This window comes from Jaculus jaculus, chromosome 16, assembly GCF_020740685.1.
Source record: "Jaculus jaculus isolate mJacJac1 chromosome 16, mJacJac1.mat.Y.cur, whole genome shotgun sequence".
Classification (NCBI taxonomy): domain Eukaryota; kingdom Metazoa; phylum Chordata; class Mammalia; order Rodentia; family Dipodidae; genus Jaculus; species Jaculus jaculus.
In genome coordinates, this window is record NC_059117.1 from 43,950,724 (window position 1) to 43,969,986 (window position 19,263).

The 19,263-nt window shown below is 49.0% G+C and overlaps 1 protein-coding gene across 11 annotated transcripts in view; it reads left to right on the plus strand.

Moving 5' to 3' along the window:
* The window catches only part of Adcyap1r1 (ADCYAP receptor type I), a 49,903-nt gene that overhangs the window by 21,454 nt on the left and 9,186 nt on the right, over positions 1–19,263 (plus strand). For 2 of the 11 annotated variants that reach the window (XM_045135775.1, XM_045135774.1), the window contains 11 exons: positions 1,001–1,021; positions 1,795–1,836; positions 4,113–4,222; positions 4,766–4,863; positions 5,299–5,431; positions 6,248–6,401; positions 6,720–6,780; positions 7,178–7,247; positions 10,752–10,843; positions 13,652–13,762; positions 17,280–17,363. In XM_045135775.1, coding sequence (XP_044991710.1) covers positions 1,001–1,021; positions 1,795–1,836; positions 4,113–4,222; positions 4,766–4,863; positions 5,299–5,431; positions 6,248–6,401; positions 6,720–6,780; positions 7,178–7,247; positions 10,752–10,843; positions 13,652–13,762; positions 17,280–17,363 — 976 coding nt within the window. The remainder of the gene's footprint in view (positions 1–1,000; positions 1,022–1,794; positions 1,837–4,112; positions 4,223–4,765; positions 4,864–5,298; positions 5,432–6,247; positions 6,402–6,719; positions 6,781–7,177; positions 7,248–10,751; positions 10,844–13,651; positions 13,763–17,279; positions 17,364–19,263) is intronic. The other 9 variants (XM_045135776.1, XM_045135777.1, XM_045135778.1 and 6 more) reach the window with 9 other exon arrangements.

The following is a 19,263-nucleotide window of genomic DNA, read 5'->3' on the forward strand; positions in this document are numbered from 1 at the left end:
ATCCTGGAGGCAAAGCACTTTGTGGGGGAAGCAGAGAAACAGTGAAATGCACTGGAGTCCCAGACCTCTACCTCTGGCTTTCCACTCCAAATGCATAGAAAGCTGGGTTTTTCTACTACGTGCCTCACTTCTCTTCACCCCATACCTTGCCCAGCACCATACCTTGGGCCAGCCCAGCAGGAGAAGACTTGTTAGCTCTCTTGTCTCCAGGGTTTGGGGACTGGGTATTACCAAGAGCAGGGAGTGGGGAGCTTGGCAGAGGTGTTAGAGGGCGAGGCAGAGTGAATAGAGGGAGGGTACAGGCTGAGATGCAGCCTGACTCCTAACTCATTGCTCTAGAAGCCTGCTGGATCACTTCCTCTACCCACTTACTGTTTTACTGCGGGATTGACGTGGGTGGGACTTCTGTAGGTCAGCTTCCAGTCAGATCTGCTTCTTTCCAACAGCAGGAGCCACCAAAGGCAAAATTAAGATGAAATGTGATTTCCTTCCACTGTGCTCCCCCACTCAGGGTGCAGGGAATGTTATTTACACCTGATCCTTAATGGTTCATTAAGGTAGGGCCTTTAGCACCTCCGTTCACAGGTTTGGCTGGTGAGACTTGCTTCCTAGCAGAAGGGAGAGCATGACAGTCACTCATCTGCATTCTCACTCCCAGAAAGCTGGGTGACAGTGGTGGCTGGACAAGCTTTGGAGGTACTGGCCTCCTTCTCCTCTTCTTCCTCTCCCTCTCCTTACTCCTTTTCCTCCTCCCCTCCTTCCTCTCCTGTACCTCCTGCCAGAGATGTTTTGTCCTGTGGTGGAAGCAGAGCTGTCCAGGCCCTAGTAGTCCTCAGGGTGGTGTCCTCTGGCCTTTCAGGGCCCTAGAATGGTTCTTTTTATGTGGTGGTGGGAAGAAAGTGGCCAAATCTCAACATCAGTCCACCTGATTTCTCTCTCTCTTTCTCTCTTTCCCTCTCTTCCGTCCTCTCTCTCCCCCTATCCTCACTCTCTGTTGCAGTTTGGGCGACTGAAGCCATCGGTAAGAGGACCCTTGGTGAGGACAGACCGAAGCCTATCTGTCCAGCAGGAGTCAGCCTCAGGCGATCCCAGGCTATGGCTGCAGGGATGAGGACTGGGTGGGCTAGAATGGCAGGATCATCAGGGATTAGCTTCTTCCCTTCTCCCACAATTGGACAACTTGAGGGCAGGGCTAAGATGGAGAACGCAACACTTGGCTTTAAGACCCTCAAAAGCTTGTTGGGAGACTGACTCCCCAGTGGAGAGTTGGAAAACCAGCCTACCTGTAGATTTCCTGAGTGCGTGGGCCTGACCTTACATGCGTCCATGCTGGCGCTGACATCCCGTGGGTGGGAATCTGGGACATACACAGCCTAAGTGAGGAGAGACGAGACCACCACATGTAGGAAGAACAGGGAGGAGGTAGCATGTCAGCTTTGAGGTGAGATTTTGCAGAGTTGAGAAGAAACGGGGGTTCATTTCTCGGCGGGCATAGAATTTGGTTTAAGAATAGGACAGATGTGGGCAGAGTGCAGGGAGATAGGAGAAAACTGCAAAGTCTTCGGAATTCTGGAGTCCATTTGATAAAGAGCCACATGTAGCTGGGAAAACAAACACAAACGAGTCTGGGGTCCATGTGTTCTCTTTCCTCTTGTCACTGAGATGCTGCCTTTTGATCCGACCCCTAGTTTGTGCAGCTCAGGTGCAGCCTTAGCCTTGTAGACTCAACAGTGGGCAATAGCACAGGTTGGTAAGCCAAGTGTTCTGACCCCTGCCCACATCTGTGTTTTGCAGGGGATTTTGATTTTTCTCACAGTAACTCCTTGGATCTTTCAGGTGAGGGGTAGGCTGGGGCAACCCTTGGGCTGGCAGGGCGGATGGTGTCTGCTGCTGTGAACACATTAAGACCACAGCGCAGATGGCTCTGCTGTGTGATCTTGGGTGTGTTGCTACTCTGATAAAGCCTCATCTTTTCCTCATGGAAAAGTGTATTTACAGGCACAGGCAGAGGATGGTTCAGGCAGTCATGCATTGTGTTTTGGGGAGTGGTAGGAATCCTGAAGTCCCTTCATGGAATCCAAGTAAAGGGCCCCTGGATTAGAGGATCATTTATAGTTTTGAATCCCCATAAGTAGAATGAAGGCTACCAGACTTTTAACTGTGTGCCACAATCACCTCATGGGCTTAATCACCTCATGGGCTTGGTAAAATGCAGATTCCTGGGCCTCCCCTCAGAATCTCCGATGTAGCCTACCTGGAGGGGCCTGAGCATGTTCACTGCTAGCCCATCTCCCAAGTGACAGGTGACAGGTGACGAGAGAGAGTGGCTGGGTCTGGGGAGGGCATTAACTTGGGCAATGATGTCGCTGCAGGGCTTTCACAGTCTGAAGGGCGCCCGTCGTCTGCTGACTTCTGGCAGAACGATATTCATGGAACAGTTTTTGGGAACGAAAAGTTTGTTTTTCTGAGCCTACACTGTTTTATTAAAAAAAATAAAGGAAATGGCTTTTTCCTCTAGGACATGTTTTTTAAAAATTGTTTTTCAAAAACAATTTTCCCCTCCCACCATCTTGAGGTGGGCAAAACAGAGAGGATTCCAGGCCCAGGGAAGGGAGTGGCTTGGTCAAGTTCTTGGCTTCCCAGAGACAGCCATGCCTTCTGAACTGTTTGTATTGGAAGCTGTCGCCAGCAGTAGCCTGAGATGGATGTATTGGAAAGGGGACAGACTGGTGTGAAACTGGGATAGTAGTAAGCTCTCTCTGTTCCTGGGCCTTCTTCCTTCTTAGCTTGACCATAGCACTCAGCATCAGAAAAGTGGTGCAAGCCAGTCTTCCTATCAGGATAGGACACTCTTAGATGGGCCCCTCTGCTGCCACTTCCTTGAGTCCCAGAAAGAAGGATGTTTTTGACTCTCTTGACTGGAGTCAGTTGGCCTCATACCTTTCAAGTCCACCAGTGAGGATGATGGTTACAAAAGTGATGAGTCTTTCCCCCCTTGACCTCAGCCTCCTGCCTTGTGCTCCCGGCCCAGTGCCCTCCTTTTCTCCTTGCTGAGCTCCCTGGAGGCCCCTGCAGTGAGATCAGGGTCTGCTTCAGCAGCATGGGCCTCACACATGCCCTTCTGCAGTTGTGTCCTCGTGTATACCATTTCTGCTCACTGAAGCTTATGAAAAGAAAGGCCCTCCCTGTGACTCTCCAGGGACAGGTACCTTCCAGGCAGATGGTCTGAAAGCAGGTGTTTTGTATGGGGCCACACTCACATAGTTGCTGAAAGAAAGGGTGCCCCTTGCTCTCTCCGCTCCCTGGACTTCAGGGGTCCTCTTTTACTAACAACCCAGTGAATGACAGGAGGTCATTAGAGGTTGAAGCAGGCCACTGATGACAAAACCCAGCCATATCTCTGCTTGTAGCCAGCCAGTGTCTCTCAGTGGCTGGGACCACCCTTTCTCTTCAGTATCTCACACAGTGGCTTTAAAGTCAACCCAAAGAAATCAAAAGCGCATTGGTGACAGGAAACAGACTGCAAAACTCTGGAAGACAAATAATAATATTAAAAAATCCAAATATATCTTAATCAGGTTGGGACTAGGTTAGAGTAGGCTCAAGTTTGTTAATTAAGCCAGCAAGGCAGGTATCCACTTGGTACTGGATGTCATAGCTACTGGGAGGTCCAGAGCACTGGTCTCTGGGGAAAGTACTGCCTGTGGCCTGTGGCTGTGAGCTCAAGGCCTGCCAAGAACTCTTCCCACAGTCTCATTACTTATCATCTGAATGCCATGGTGAGAATTCTTGGGATTAGAAGCTGCATTTGTGATCAATTTCTGGGTGTTTCTTTGGCAAATTGATTATTGAGAAGTGCTGAAGGTCCAGAGGATGGCCCCAGATCCTTTTCTGGTGAGTATTTGGGGATATTTCAGGAGAGGTGTAGGGTGGTGCCATTCTCTAGGGTAGAGAGCTCCAGCGGCTCTCACCCTATTCTCAGTGAAGGCTGAGCTTCAGGTTTTCAACAATCTCTTCTGAACTTTCTGGCCCTGGCCTTCCAGTTGGGTATATGGTTTCCAGGGCCCTCGTAAGCCATCACTGTGCCTTGCTTCATTTTCTCTTCTCTGTAGACACGGGGGTGGTGAGCCGAAACTGCACGGAGGAAGGATGGTCTGAGCCCTTCCCTCATTACTTTGATGCGTGTGGGTTTGATGACTATGAGCCTGAGTCAGAGGACCAGGTGAGTGAGATGGCACAGGGCATTTGAGGAACTCTCGGGGCTCTAGGTAGCACTCATGAGCTCCTGCTGTGAACCAAGCCAGACTGTGGAGGGCAGGACCCTCACTAGGGCTGGGCTGTGAAATGCTGACATACTGTCCAAGCTCCACCCACCACACATGCCCCTCCTCCCGGCTAGTCTTCCCAGAGACTGGCTTTCCTATGGCCCAGCAACTGAGGGGTTGATGTTGGTTCTGGCAAGGGGCTTCTTGGCCCCTTCTCTGGGCCAGGTTGATTTTGTTTTGATTTAACTTAGCACATTTATGTTCAAAACACACCTATTGAGCAGGTATAGGGCGCTGATCCCCTGCAGGGGAGCTAGCAACCATCCAGAAGCAGGAGTGGGATCATGGAGACTGAGGAGGAGGGAGAGGGGAGGAAAATCAGGAGGTAGTGGTTTCAGTCCCATGGGTGGGTAGCTTCTGGCCTGAGACACTGGGTACAGGTCCTAGGGACACAGTGGCCAGCCCACATGGAACCCCACATGTCTTGTGCCCTGCTCCAGGATTATTATTACCTGTCGGTGAAGGCCCTTTACACAGTCGGCTATAGCACCTCCCTCGTCACCCTCACCACCGCCATGGTCATCCTGTGTCGCTTCCGGTGAGAACACAGAGACTTTCCAGCCAGCACTGCCGATCCACCCCACTTGGAGGCCCCTTCCTCTCATCAGCTATAGCGGGTCTCTTGGAGGCAGCCCCACCCCCTAGCCTAGCACATGAGAATCTGGCTGCAGAGAGGAAACTCATGTATCTAGGGCCACAGAGCTGGGCAGAATCTAAGCTGGGGTTCTCTGGAGATTTCCCTTGCTTTTTATTTTCCTGGTCTGAATAGAGAGGTTACAGGAGGAAGAAGTTTGGCCACTAGATTGCCAGGGCCAGGAAAAGCAGAGGATTAGAGAGGTGGTAAGGAGGTGGTTTGGGATGGGGGACCCCATAAAGACCAATCCATGAGTAGGCCCAAAGCAACCACCAAAGAATGGAGAGTGTGAAAAGTTCTGGGGCTGATGGCTTCTTCCTCCCGCCTTCACCCACATAGGAAGCTGCACTGCACCCGCAATTTCATTCACATGAACCTGTTTGTGTCATTTATGCTGAGGGCCATCTCCGTCTTCATCAAGGACTGGATCCTGTATGCTGAGCAGGACAGCAACCACTGCTTCATCTCCACTGTGAGTGAGCCCAGAAGGACCCATGGGACCCAGCCAGGAAAGTTCCCAGCCCCAGTCACCCAGGGGCTTGTTCTTCCTGCCAGTGCTCTGCAGGTGGGGTGTGTCCTTGTGTGTGAAGGCATGACCATGGGGCCTCATGGAAGTCCAGGAACCACCATGAGGTCACTATAGCCTGTGCATCCCATCATCCACAGCCAAAATATAGTCAGGACCTCAGCTGGGCTCTAGACCAGTAGGGTCAGGTGGGAATGCCAAGTCCCACCTGACTGAGGAGGACACTGTGGACCAGAAGGAGTTTGCACAGCCCCTGGTCTTTTAACCAGCAATAGGGTGTGTGAGTGCTGAGTGGTTGCAGGTCTTAGCAGATACCTTTTTGAGTTCAGGCATTTTGAGGATGTATAAGCCAAGAACTGGGTTTTTATGGGGTGGGACTAGAAAGACAGTTTAGAGTACAGGGCTTTGAGTAGAGATTCCTAGGGGTGTCCAGATGCTCATATTTATAAACATTCTCCTACAGGTTCCTTGGCTGCTTCTCTCCATATTCATCTGCTCTGTGGATATTAGGAAGGGGCTGGAGGCTGGGGAGGATTTGCAGAGGGGCTCTGTCTTTTCCCTGCATGCACCCTTTTGCTTTTCTGGGCAGCTTTGCCTTTGTCCTAGGACGCTGCAGGTTCTACCTCCTCTACCCTGGAGCAGCAGCTCTCGTAGGTCTTTGGGATGTTTGACTCTGAGCCCTAAAAGTCTTGAGAATCGCCTGGTGGGGCTCACGCAGTGGCAGGGAACTCACCCTCTCTCCTCCGGTGGTTGTCTCTGCAGGCGGAATGCAAGGCTGTCATGGTTTTCTTCCACTACTGTGTTGTGTCCAACTACTTCTGGCTGTTTATTGAAGGCCTGTACCTCTTCACCTTGCTGGTAGAAACCTTCTTTCCTGAGAGGAGATACTTCTACTGGTATACCGTCGTTGGATGGGGTAGGTCACTGGGTCTGGACAGGCTCAGTCCTGGTGGCCAGCTTGGGCCTGTCTTCATGTAGCATCGGGTAGCTCTGCCCCAGACTATTGGCTACATGCTGATTCTTAGACCTTTTCTTATACTTCGTGCCTATGGGACCCTACTGTCTGAGGGCGAGACATATCTCCAGGAATCCTCTTGTGAGGCCGTGTAGCTTGAGGCCTGGAGGAGATGAAGACCTTCCAGAAACTGGGGTGTGAGGGAAAGTAAGGGTCCCTAGGAACTCTAAACCTGCGGGAATACTGAATGCATTGGGTTTTCTGTTGTCTTGCTCGCAGGGACCCCTACAGTGTGTGTGACAACATGGGCCCTGCTGAGGCTGTATTTTGATGATACAGGGTGAGTATCACCACGAGCTAGGGCTGTAGTAGTGCACATTCTTATCTATGGGTCTTCAGTGGCTACCTGACTTGCGAACTGCCCTCTCAGAAGCGCAGACCTGGGTACCACTGAGCTGTCACGCCTGGGGTCAGCTGTGACACAGCCTATAACCCAGTAAGAGAATGAGCATGCTGCTGAGCCCAGTCTGTGGTTGGGCAGCTCCGGCAGTCTGGTTTTTTTTTTTTTTTTTGGCAGAGAGGGGTATGAATGTGAGGGTGAGGTCACACCCAGTGGCCCTGGTCTGAGCGGGAGACATGATTTTTCCTAGGAGCCCATTCTGATCCAGGCGGTGCGGGGAGAAAGGGGCGGTGTCCTGCAGGCCGGAACATGACTGTCCTCTCTGCCCATCTTTCAGCTGCTGGGATATGAACGACAGCACGGCTCTGTGGTGGGTGATCAAAGGCCCCGTGGTCGGCTCTATAATGGTGAGTGCTCCTGCGACAGAGGTGGAAGGACAGGATCTGGGCAGAAGGCACACAAGGAAGGGAGATAAAGGGGTCACAACACAAACTCGCCTCCTCCTTTGATGCTGGATACATGATAGCTTATAACATTAACATACAAATTATTTAGCTTTTCCCATAGATTTGGACATGTATGTTATTGTAATTTTTTTTATCTTTATGGAAGGTGTTACTAGGAATAGCTTATGCATTTATAAATATTTATAAACATTTTTTAAATCTCTAGAAGAATTGTAAGTCAAAGGGGGTATACATTTAAAATTTCAAATCCCTTACTGTTTTGCAATAACCCTTGAACAATTTAGACCTCCTTTGGAAAGATGACTTGTTTTTCCATGCCATTGTCTGCGCTTGGAATATTGATCTTCTGATGTTGGCACATTTCTACTGAGAATAATGAGAGCTTGTTGATTTCATGTGCATTTCTCCATGTTACTAATGTGACTGAGAATTTATTTCTGAACATTGTTTTGGCAATAGATTTTTTTGGCAACTTGTTTTTATCTTAGATATTGCTGTTAATTTTTTTTGTTTGGTTTTCTAGCAAGTTGTCTTTCTTACAAGTTGAGAAAAAGTGACTCTTCATTTGTTACATATGTCATGTTCTCAGGACAGTGTGAATATCATGCATTGGAACCATCAGGCTTCATCTGTATGACTCTGAGCCTTTTTTTACTGTTTGGAAGCTGTTTTAAGCCTGAGGCCTCAAACTCATGGCGATTCTCCTACCTCTGCCTCCCACGTACTGGGATTAAAGGCATGTGCCACCATGCCCAGCTTTATGTTATAAATTTGTTCCCAGATGACCCTCTGAGGTAGTTACTGAAATCTTGGGTGTGGTTTGACATCTTATATGCAAATTTCTTATTTTTTCTTTTTGAAAAATTTTATACACGTTGCTCTTTCAAGTGGATCTTTAAATATCCTTGTCAGTGTCCAAAAGAGTCAGGTTGAGATATGAGTTAGGAATTGCATTGAATTCTTTGATGAATTTAAAGGATAGTAGGTTTTCTTACAAAAAGGTTTTCTCTTGTCACTGAGTCATTTTGGTGACATGTTCAAACCTCTGAGATGGTCCTCAGCTTGGGCCCTAGAGGCCATTCTTTAGTTGTATTTCTGATGGGTGTTGGAGTCACATAGGGAAGCTATTGGTTTTTGTGAGTGTCTTAGTTTTGCTTTTGAACTTTCTTATGAGTTTGTAGCCCTTTTTATTTGGTTCTCATGAAGTTTCTACACAGAAAATTATATAACCTGCAAATGGAAACAGTTTGCTCGTCCTTTCCAGTCTTCACTCCTTTTGTTCCTTGCTTTTATGGATGGTGATATTTGCTCCAGATCTTGGCAGCTATTCTGCATGGAATTGGGAAGCGTTCCCTTTCTGGCTTGTTTGAGTTTGTTGTTTTAAAAGAAACTGTGCATGAGTATCACATTTTACCAGGCATGTTGACATTATTGCACTCTATGACGGGCATTGATAGCATTCCAGTTGTTCTCTAATGCCAGGAATATAATTGTGTCTAGTCTAGCCTTGGGCAATTGTGAATATGCCTTTGGAAAAAAAGTCTATAGGAGTGGGATTTTGGGGGACAAAGTGTGCATCACTATTTACATGGCAAGGCATAGGAGGGCTCACTTCTTGTGCTTCCCGCGTCTGTATTGATGTTTCTATTGTCAGATTATCTGCCAGTCTTACAAGGGATAATGGAAGCCTATTGTTTTCATACATCATCATAATAAACAATAGTAATTCACTTTCATTCCTAGGATGAAATCTTTGTCTTCATGATCTGTTGCTCTTTTAATACAGCTTGTATAATTCTGTTTGTTAGCATGCTGTTTAAAGTTATTTCATTGCTCTCCTTATGTCATATATGTCTGTGTGAGTATATTTGCTGTTCGTGGTTTAATTTAATTTAATTTTGTTTTATTGAGAAAGTGTCTCACTGTGTAGTCCAGGCTGGCCTAGAACTTATGATCCTCCTGCTCTGCCTCCCATATTGGAATAGGTGTACATACCGTGTCCTGTTTTTCTTGTCGTTTTTTTTTATACCAGGGATTTTTTTTTTTTTTTTAGTTTCATAGGCAATCTTAGAAGTTTTTATTTGCTTTGAAACGATTATATAGAAGAGAAATCACATCTTCCTTAGAAATTTATAAAATTATTTGGGCTGATACCTTTTAATACATATACTTTTCATTACTTTAAAGATTTCTTCTGAGTTTATTGTCCCATTCATATATTTTATCTTTGTGTAAATTCTTTTTGTTCATTTTTTTTTTTTTTTTTTTTTTTTTTGGTTTTTCGAGGTAGGGTCTCACTCTAGCCCAGGCTGACCTGGAATTCACTATGGAGTCTCAGGGTGGCCTCGAACTCATGGCAGTCCTTCTACCTCTGCCTCCTGAGTTCTGGGATTAAAGGCATGAGACACCACACCTGGCTATTTTTTTGTTCATTTTTATCTTCCTATTTTTGTTTGCTGTTTCTCATGACTGAACACATTATATGCATCTTATGTCCTCTTTCTCACCCCTAGCATGTTAAATTGTATTTTATTTTTCCTTTTAGAGTGACAGAGACATGCAGTTAACAGTATTTGCTGAATTAACTCTAGGCACTAATTAGGCATCAGACATAAAGCAGAAAAGATCGACAGAGTAGGGAGTGTAAGATAATCATTCTATTTGAGCTGTAAAAAAGAAAATAAAAACATCTTTTTATTGACGAAGCTCCTAATTCCTGTTTCTTTCTCATGAGCTTTTACCTGTAACAGTTTCTTCTTGTGTACATGAGCTTTGTGGTCATCTTTGCCTCGCCTTTGATTTGAATGCTTAGTTGTTCCTCAGCAACTGTCATTGTTGTTAAGCAGATTAGTGTTCAGCTCTGTTGTTTCCTCCAAGCTTTGGCTCCCTTCCCAGAGATGTCACTGTGCAGTCTCCTTGTTGTGCCTCCTTTCCATTTATTTACAACCCTTCCTCCTCCTTTCTCATTGTACACACATCTTCCCACTTTGTTTAGAAAGCCTTTGTCTCTGATCTTTATCTGCAGGCAAATGCTGCTATTGCTATTCCCAGGCAGTCATGCCATTAACAGTGATGTGGCTATTCAGGTTTTTGCCCTCTCCTACCCCTGACTCTGAACTTGGACTTCTCTGTCTATCCCCCAACCCATCTTTCTTTCCCCTCTACACACACCAGGGTCTCCTCGTTGACTCATGTTTGTCCTGCCTCAGCCTCTTGCATGCTTAGCTTACAGACTTGCCTTACCACACTCTGCTGAATCTGCTGTCGTGTTTTTCTTGTTTGGGTGGTTCTGTGGCAGGCTGGAAACACAGAATATTTTGGCTACCACCTTGGATTGAAATCTTGATGGGATCTTGACTGCTATAGAGAGCCATGCTGGGGATTCTGGGCTGGGCACAGACCAAGTGTACAGTCCTTGTCCATTTGCCTTGCTTTGCTCCTCAGGTTAACTTTGTACTTTTCGTTGGCATCATCATCATCCTGGTGCAGAAGCTTCAGTCTCCAGACATGGGAGGCAACGAGTCCAGCATCTACTTGTAAGTACATTATGTGGATGCCACAGCCATTTCTGACCATGTAGGCCTTCACTCAGGTCACAGGCAAGACAAGTCTTGGGCTCTGCTGACAGGGTGATAGAATGTGGCTGTTTCTTCCTCATTAAAGTGCATTTGAACTATAGCAACCTTCCCAGGCCTCAGCCAACCCAGGAGCTCAGCTGCATGAAAAGGTGAGAGAGAGAAAGAGAGACGGAGAGAGCTTGTCTGAACCTAGGAACACGAGAGGAGGACACTAGAGTCCCTAGCGTCAGGATCTTGGATGGTGGAAGGTGGGTTTCCTTTGGGAGTGGTGGTTCTGTGGGGAGTTAAGTGTCCTGGAGGCTCTGCTGTGTTAGGCCACTCCCATCCAACATGCACCAGCTGCTCAGTGCCTGCCTACTGGCCCCTGGCCCTTCACATTGCTGTTTGCCTCCTGAATGGGGAGTCTCTCTCCACCTGTCCTCAGGGCAGCTGGACCTCCTTCTGAGCCTCTGTTCCTACTTCCTCAGCTCTGTTCTTTGCAGCAAGGAACATCTGCTTTGTTTGTGACTATTGGGTTTGAGGGTACCTCTTACATTGAGTGCAAAGCTTTCCTACTTTCATAGCCATTTAGTTCCTAAAATAGTCATGGCCCCTAATGTATACCCTGCTCTTTCATTCTACCCCTATCCAGCTTAGCCACAGTCTGAAACCAGACAGAGGCTGGTACCTCAGCACACTGGGCTCAGGAATGGGAGATGGGGGCTTAGGGTGCTATTCAGTGCTGAATAGAAAGGTCAGAGGCTGGTGAGGTTGGCTGGAGGAGCAAAATGAAAGGCATGTGCCTCTTTCTTTGGTTCCTCAGACATGGGCAGGTTAGAAAGTGCTGTCAGCCTCTTACAGCATCAGAGTGAAGATTCACTAGACACCTCAAGATGGGGTTCACAACCTTGATGGCTGTTCAGGGAGAAATGAGGGGAACAGAATAGGGAACCTAGCAGAGGCTTCTGCCAAACATTCCCCTAGGGATAAGAAAGGGAAGGGCTGTTCAGAACCAGGCGTCAGGTCCTCCCAGCAAGCATTGTGGGGTTCTTGGGAGGATGGAACTTGCTTTTGGCCCATCAGCCCGTCCAACCTTACCCCTTGTGGGTAGTTAGCCCAGTATGTGGAGCATTCACTGCATTTTATCTGCCTCTGAAATGTTTATATTACATTAGAAAAGTCACTTTGTGGGCTTTTGTTACTATTTTTTCATGTTTTTGCAAGGTTTTCACCAACCCTTGCTATGTGTATGTGATGTTACAGGAAGTTGCTCATTGATATCAGACATGACATTGCCCAGCAGAGATCACACCTGCCCTTGTCTCAGGGGGTCACAGAACAGTACCCGCTGCTCCTCTCTCGTGTCACCCTGCCCAGAATAGGAAGCCATGTCCTTGAGCCTGGCCTCAGTTTCTCTTGCTTGATTGTGCCGCCCCTCCCCACCTATAGTCATCTCTGGTCATTGCAACTGGTGGGCTGCTAAGTCAGCCCCAGTCTTTCCTGGGCCCTGGCAGCCTCCCTGCTCTCCGCCCCCTTCCAGCAGAATCTCTTTTTCTGAGGCCCCTGGGATATCTTCTCTAGGGGGTGTCCTTCCAGCCTCCTCCCACTCTGCCTGGGAGGGGCACACACTAAATAAAGATGCCATGCTGAAGCCTGACCACATATTTTACTAGCTCAGTGTCCGGTCTAGGCAGCAAGACTCCTGGGGCCTGATGGAAAACAAGGGTGAGCCTTCATGATCCACAGATAAAGCTGCTTATAATTAGAGAAACTGGCTCATATATTCAGGTGTTAATCCAGGACTTTTTTTTTTTTTATTTGAGAGTGATAGACAGAGAGAAAGACAGATAGAGGGAGAGAGAGAGAATGGGCGCGTCAGGGCTTCCAGCCACTGCAAACGAACTCCAGACGCGTGCGCCCCCTTGTGCATCTGGCTAACGTGGGACCTGGGGAACCGAGCCTTGAACCGGGGTCCTTAGGCTTCACAGGCAAGCGCTTAACCGCTAAGCCATCTCTCCAGCCCTAATCCAGGACTTTTGAAGCAGCAGATAGTTGGTTTACTTCCTTAGTGTTATAATAAATGCTCCCTTCCAAGCTCAGCCAATCTTATTATTATTACTATTAGTGACTATTATTAGTTTATTGTTGTTGTTATTATTATTATCATCATTGAGAAAGCCAAACCTATGCTAATTTCCAGCCCCAAAGATTGAACACTCAGGTGATGAGGTCTGAAAGCCGGGTGGAAGGGCCAGTGCAGAGCAAGGAATCAGCTTGATCCCACCGAATTCACCCTGTGTCTGAATGTTCCTAGGTTGGGGAGACCTTTTTGCCTTATTGCTGCCCCTGAAAATTGCAGCACACTTAGAGTACTTGAGCATTTTTGTCCTATGTAGTGTACCTAAGCACCCAGCAGAATGGGTGGCCTGTAGAAGAAAGCATTAAGCAGAACTCCATTTTCCATCTGAGGGCACTAGTGAACCCAGAAGGACAGAGTGAAACCATAGAATAGGTAGACAGCCTGAACCCCAAGATCCATGATGTCATTCCAGCCCCAGCAAATCCACAGATGGGGAAAGGGAATGAAGCCAGTGTGAGCTCCAGGGTTGTTTAGAAGTGTCCCCTAAGGGCCTTAGAGGAATTGGCTCCAAGTGAGGGGTCTGCAGGGGGAAGAGGGATAATGTGGGAGTGGGGCAGGGCTTGGTGGGAGAGTCTAGGGCTGTGCTTGGGGCCCCAGATGTGTGTGTTGGATTGACTGCAGAGCCCCTTCTTGTCTGCCCACAACAGGTCTCTGGTTTTTTCCTCTGTTTCCAGAACAAATTTAAGCCTGGGAGTCCCCAAGAAAACCCGAGAGGACCCCCTGCCTGTGCCCTCAGACCAGCATTCACTCCCTTTCCTGTAGGTTGGTTCCAGCCGCTCAGTTGCTAAGGGTTTGTCCACTGTCAGCCAAGATGGTGCTCCTGGCCCAGACTTACAGGACCTGCCGGGTGTGGGGCTGTAGGGTAAGGGACCCAGGGCTCGGGTCAGGGTCAGGGTCAGCAGGGGTCGAGGGGCCACTCAGTCTGTGCCAGAGTTAGGGCTGCATCTGCAGCCTGGGGGCAAGGTAGGGTTGGTTTGCCCTGGTCTGAGGACAGAGTTTTGCTGGCTCCTGAGGACAGGTGAAATTTCTGGGGCAGACTGAGCAAGGAAATGTTCAGTCCTATTGTGGATTGACCAGGCTTCATTCCCAGGGCCTCTCCCTGCCCAGTTCCAGAAGATGGGCTCTGGGAGCGTCCTACTGGGTCTGGGGTAGGGAGGAAAACCCATGTGTAGCTCTTTCAAGATTTCCACCACCATCACCTAGGACCGGCTCTTCGGGGCAGTGCGGCAGTGCACTCAGGAAGCCCAGCCCAGGCTTTGCCCACAACCAAGGGCTTCCTCTACTGCCTACTTCCACCACTCCTGCCCTTCCCTTCCCAGGAGCATTATCGTCCCAGTCCTGCCAGGAGTGGCAGCAGAGAGCTGTTACCCTCAGAGAACCAGAAAAGGAAAGTGCCATTAAGTAAAACCACCAGCAAGTTAGTGGCCAAACAGACCTTTGGTCCCAGGTGCTGACTGCAGCGGGGGACAGCTGTGAGCCAGGGGGCTGTCCAGGGAGTGGTTTGCCCTGTCTCCTTTTGGGAGAGGAGTCACTAGACTTCCAACAGAGGTACTGGGGAGTGCTTTCTGGGCCCAGGAAAGAGTTCTGGGGGGATGCGTGCCAGCTTAGCATTGGGGAGACCACCTTGTTCTATGGACTGCCAAGGGCGCAGCACTACGCAGATCCCTAGAGTCCAAGGTAAAGAAGATGAGGCCTGTGAAGGATGCTGTCTGTGTCTAGAATCCGGCTGGCTGTTTCCTGGGGCCACAGCCCAGCCAGCCATGCACACAAAGTGCGTGTGGCATTTGGTCATGATAGAAACCTTGTGTTGGGTCCCTGGGGGATAGTTATCAGTGCTGAGAATGGGAACTGGCTTTGACCTTTCTGCCAATACTCACTGAAGCTGTGGCCAAACCAGGCCTAGACATCAAGGCTCCTTGACCTGCAGAGAGGACCTGCACTGGCTACCAGAGTCTTATCTAGGCAGTCCCACCAAGTGCCTCCTCTGAGCTCCCTGTGCTCTCTTGGAGCCAGGCAGAGCTGTCTCCATTGCTGCAGAACTCATGTCTCTCTCGGGAGGAGCCCCTTTATTCCTGATGCTGATGGTCCTGAGAGCCCCTCACCCTTGCCGTTTTTGTGCTCCTGGCTCTGGCCGTCCTGCCACTGCTTATCTGTTGCTGATCAGTGAGTCCTTTTGCACAGGCACTGCTGGCTGGGGAAGGGCAGGGCTCGGGGAAATGCCTCTTCTTCCTGTCTCTCCTTGGTGAGAATTTGGTATCATCCTCCCCTCTGCTGCTCTGATCGGACCTTCCATCCCATCAGAACCATCCATCCCTGCAAACTCGTCACTAAATACTCTTCAGAACACTAAAAAAAAAAAAAAAAAAAAAAAAAAAAAAAAAAAAAAAAAAACTTTCAAAAATCAGAGGAGCCCGTGTTTAGGAGCCCGTGTTTACTGTAGAATTGTCTTGGGTTTGGGATGGGCCGTGTCACAGGACACACCTGGAGCTAAAGAAAATAGTCTTAGGGAAGAAATGCTGAAGCTTAGAATCCAGGGTGCAGCTTTTAGGATGGCGTGGGAGTCTCAACTGCACATGTGCAGGGTCTTGGGCTCCTGGCTTTGGTACTTGTTGTCTCTTCCAGCCAGGGCTGAAGGGTTGCTGTGTGTAGGAACTCTAGCCAAACATTTGGTCTGGGCAAAGGAGATGATAGCTATTCCTATATACTCAGGTACACTCTTAATTATTGAAGCATCTTTATTTGTGTGTGCCTGGATATGTAGAAAACAGACACTTGTCTCTCATTGAGGATGTGTGAGAAACTTGTGAGAGCCACAAGTAGCTTGCAGGGGCTTCTCCTGTACATCCCTGAGGGCTGTGGTGAAAATGTGGTTTCTGAGCCGGCAGGTCAGAACAGCACCTGAGCTCATGTTTCTGAGAAGCTGTCAGGTGGTGCTGATGCTGCTTGTCTGTGAACCACTTGAGTAACAAAACATCAAGCCACACCCTAGGTTTCTGTTCTGCAAAATGGGTCTATAGCACTCACCTCATAAGTACTATTGTTTGAGTAGGAAACACAAGTCTGGAGAGGCACAGATGCTACACAGGCTGAGGCTTGCCCCATCATGGAAAAGTGCAATACAAATTCTTGCCTCAGGAGGGCACTCTGTCTCCATGGATGTCAGGTGCCTTCAGACTCACTCTTAGAGAGCTGGAGCCACTGAGGGCAAATATGTGAACGACAGGATCTAATCTCTCTTGTACATTTGTCTTCATTGGCTGCTAGCCCACATCCAGCTTATTCATTCACCAGCCAGGACAAGGAGACTTAGAGCCTAACTTGTAATCCAAAACTGACAAAACTCCTGAGCCCTCTCTGAAAGGAAACCTAGTGTGTGTGGCTGGCTCAACCAGGAGCAGGGATGATCAGCAGAGGTGGGACTAAATAGCTAGAGGCCTGTGAATCAATCCCCTCAGAAGCTGGGATCAAGTTGGCCCCTGGTTCCTGCCTCCTTAAGAGACTTATTTTTTTATTTTTGTAGGCCATGGGGCAATGCTCTTATTCTTTGGCTCTTGCCCATGGACCTAGAATGGAGCAGAGTAGCTCAGCATTGTCCAGTAGAATCCCTCACAGAGAGACAAATGCCCAGAGTCTGTGTGCCCTGCATGGTCACCATTAGCCACATGTGTCTGTGGAGCCTTTTGCTGTTAATTTAAATTGCCACCTAGGGGTAGTAGCTCTCATAGTAGTGAAAGTCTCAACTGCCCCTGTCCCTTGTTAATGCTGATACTGAGAGAGGAAGTGAGAGGGGGTAGACAACATGAACAGAGTGTACCCAAAGTGACCTTCCCATCAAGTCCACAACTCTGTGCCTAGCCATGCACGAGGTTCATGAGTGATTCCAGCTGCTCATCTCACAGGGGTGACCACCAAGGCTATGTTAACAAGTTTGGGTTGATACCAGAGAAAGCCTCTTGCTCCATTTCTAATCCCTAACCCAGCCTCCACCTCCTGAACACACCTACTCCCTAAGCTCTCCCACCTACCATGGCCCCCGTGGATCTGTGGGTACCACATGCACACATGTGCATGCTTATGGACATGCATTTCTTTGTCCGAAGCTGACCTTGTCTTGGTCCTCGCCTTTCATTTTCCTCTGGGTCACTGCCCTGGCCCTGTCTTCATCCCATCCACTCCTCTGCCTTGGCCATGAACCAAGTCTTCCCAAGTCCTACCTCAGTTTCTTCTTTACCCAATGCCCCCAGCTGACAGAAGTGCTAATTTTGTCACACCCAGCAGCTGCGTGCAGAAATGCTACTGCAAGCCACAGCGGGCTCAGCAGCACTCTTGCAAGATGTCAGAACTGTCCGCCATTACTCTGTAAGTGTGTGTGGCTGTAGCTGGGTATCCTGAAGGGGAGGGGGTTGCATGCTGCTGCCACCGCCATTGCTGCTGCCTGGGGTTTGCGTCTGGCTAGGCTGGAGGAGAGTGGAAAGCCTCCCTGGCCTCTCACCCACCCTCCCATTCCCAGCTGTTGCATGTTGACTGTGGATGTCTGTGTCCTGTGAGTTCTCTTCAGTCTGTGGGTGGGGTGAGAGGGTACACAGCTGGAGTGGTGGCATTGTAGTTGCACCCCAGCTTTGCCAGTGCTGAGGGAAGCAGTTCTGTAGCCCATTGCTACTTCTGGACTGAGCTTACCCAGATGCCTATTTCTCTGGGCTTCAGTCTTTGTAACTGCAAAGCTGCTTCTAATAGCTCGGAGTTGGTGGAGTCCATATGACTTGATTGTCCACTGCATGGGGCAGTGTGCTCACCTAGTGTGCAGAGCACTGTATGTGCAACTTGACAGCACCTTAGTAGCCACAAGGACATAAGAGTTAGCAACAGATCCCACTTTGGAGCACAAGAAAATGAACTGGCTCCCAAGGTCACATAATTGGTAGGGAAGCCTGTAAAGCAGCCCCCTGAAGGTCGTGTGCAGCGTCTGCACTGAATGGGAGGCATGGTCTCCCTATCTGGGCAGCTGTGATCACTTGGTGTTGCAGTACTACTCCTCAGCCTATTGACAGCTGCTTGGGGGTAGGAGGTCAGAAGCAGAGCCCTGGCTCACTGTTGCCCTGGGATAATCAGATCACAAGGCAAGGCTCACATTGTATGCTCTCACTCCTAAATGGTCAGCCCAGAATTATAAAGTCCCACACCCCACAGATCTTCATCTGTCCCCATTGCCCTGTCTTCCAAGAGCCCCCAGAGTGCTCTGAGCCCTCAGCTGAAGGCCCTGTCTTCCACAGGTACTGCTCTTGGGCCATACCATGGGAAACCCTCAGTTCAGCCACTGTATAGATCCCATTTTCAGATGGGTGGCTTGGAGAGAAGGCAGGGCATTGGCTTGTTTCTGGACCATCCCTCTTTCTGGGCTGTTTAGCAGGATCCAGCAGAGCCCCAGCCTTGCCATTCATGTGCTTTTCTAGCCACTTCCCTCTGCTTTTCCAGCTCCCATTCTGTCTTCAAATACCCCCTGCTGCCTCTGGTGCCAGGCCTTAAGCATCAAGAGATGAACAAGGCCTGGAGTCTAGGCAATGTTGGGTTTTATGGACTCCAGGCTCTTGTGCCTGGGTGAGCCTGTGACTCCTACATGGAACAGGAATTTCCAGTATCAGTGCCTGGATATGCTTGCTATAGGACCTGTGGATAAAAGAGGGACTTCTCCTGCCTTTGGAGCTGCTGTGAGACAGATAGATAAGACTGCTAGGAGTCACCTGTCCCATGCAGGCGAACTGCTGGGCTCCCTGCAGGGACTCCTGAGATCCTGCTGTGGCCCAGGAACCCATGGGGCCTGCAGACTGTGTTGTCTGAGCAGGGAAGGGACAGGTAAATCTATAGACAGGGACCTCTTCCTTTCTTGGCCAAGACCCTGCTCCTGTAGGTCACCTCAGGTGCCTCCTTCTCTGTCCATCTTCTGAGCCCCCTCTCCCTCCTGCCTCTTCCTCTCTCCCATCTTCTCTCTCATAGATGCTAGCATCAAAGACTTTTTAGAAATCTAGCAAGCATGGTCAATAGAATGATCTCTCCCTGAAAGGCTGGGAAGAAGAGATGAGGAGCACGTGATAGAATTGTTCCCAAACAGTCACCTCTACACCTGTTATCCATTTCTAAGGGCTAAAATGTGCCAGAGCAGGGCGATGCTGCTGATACCAGCAAGGCTGGGCACAGGTAGGAGGCAACTATCTGCAAGGCAGGGCAGGATGTTTTGGGGAGGACCACAGGGATCCCGTATCCT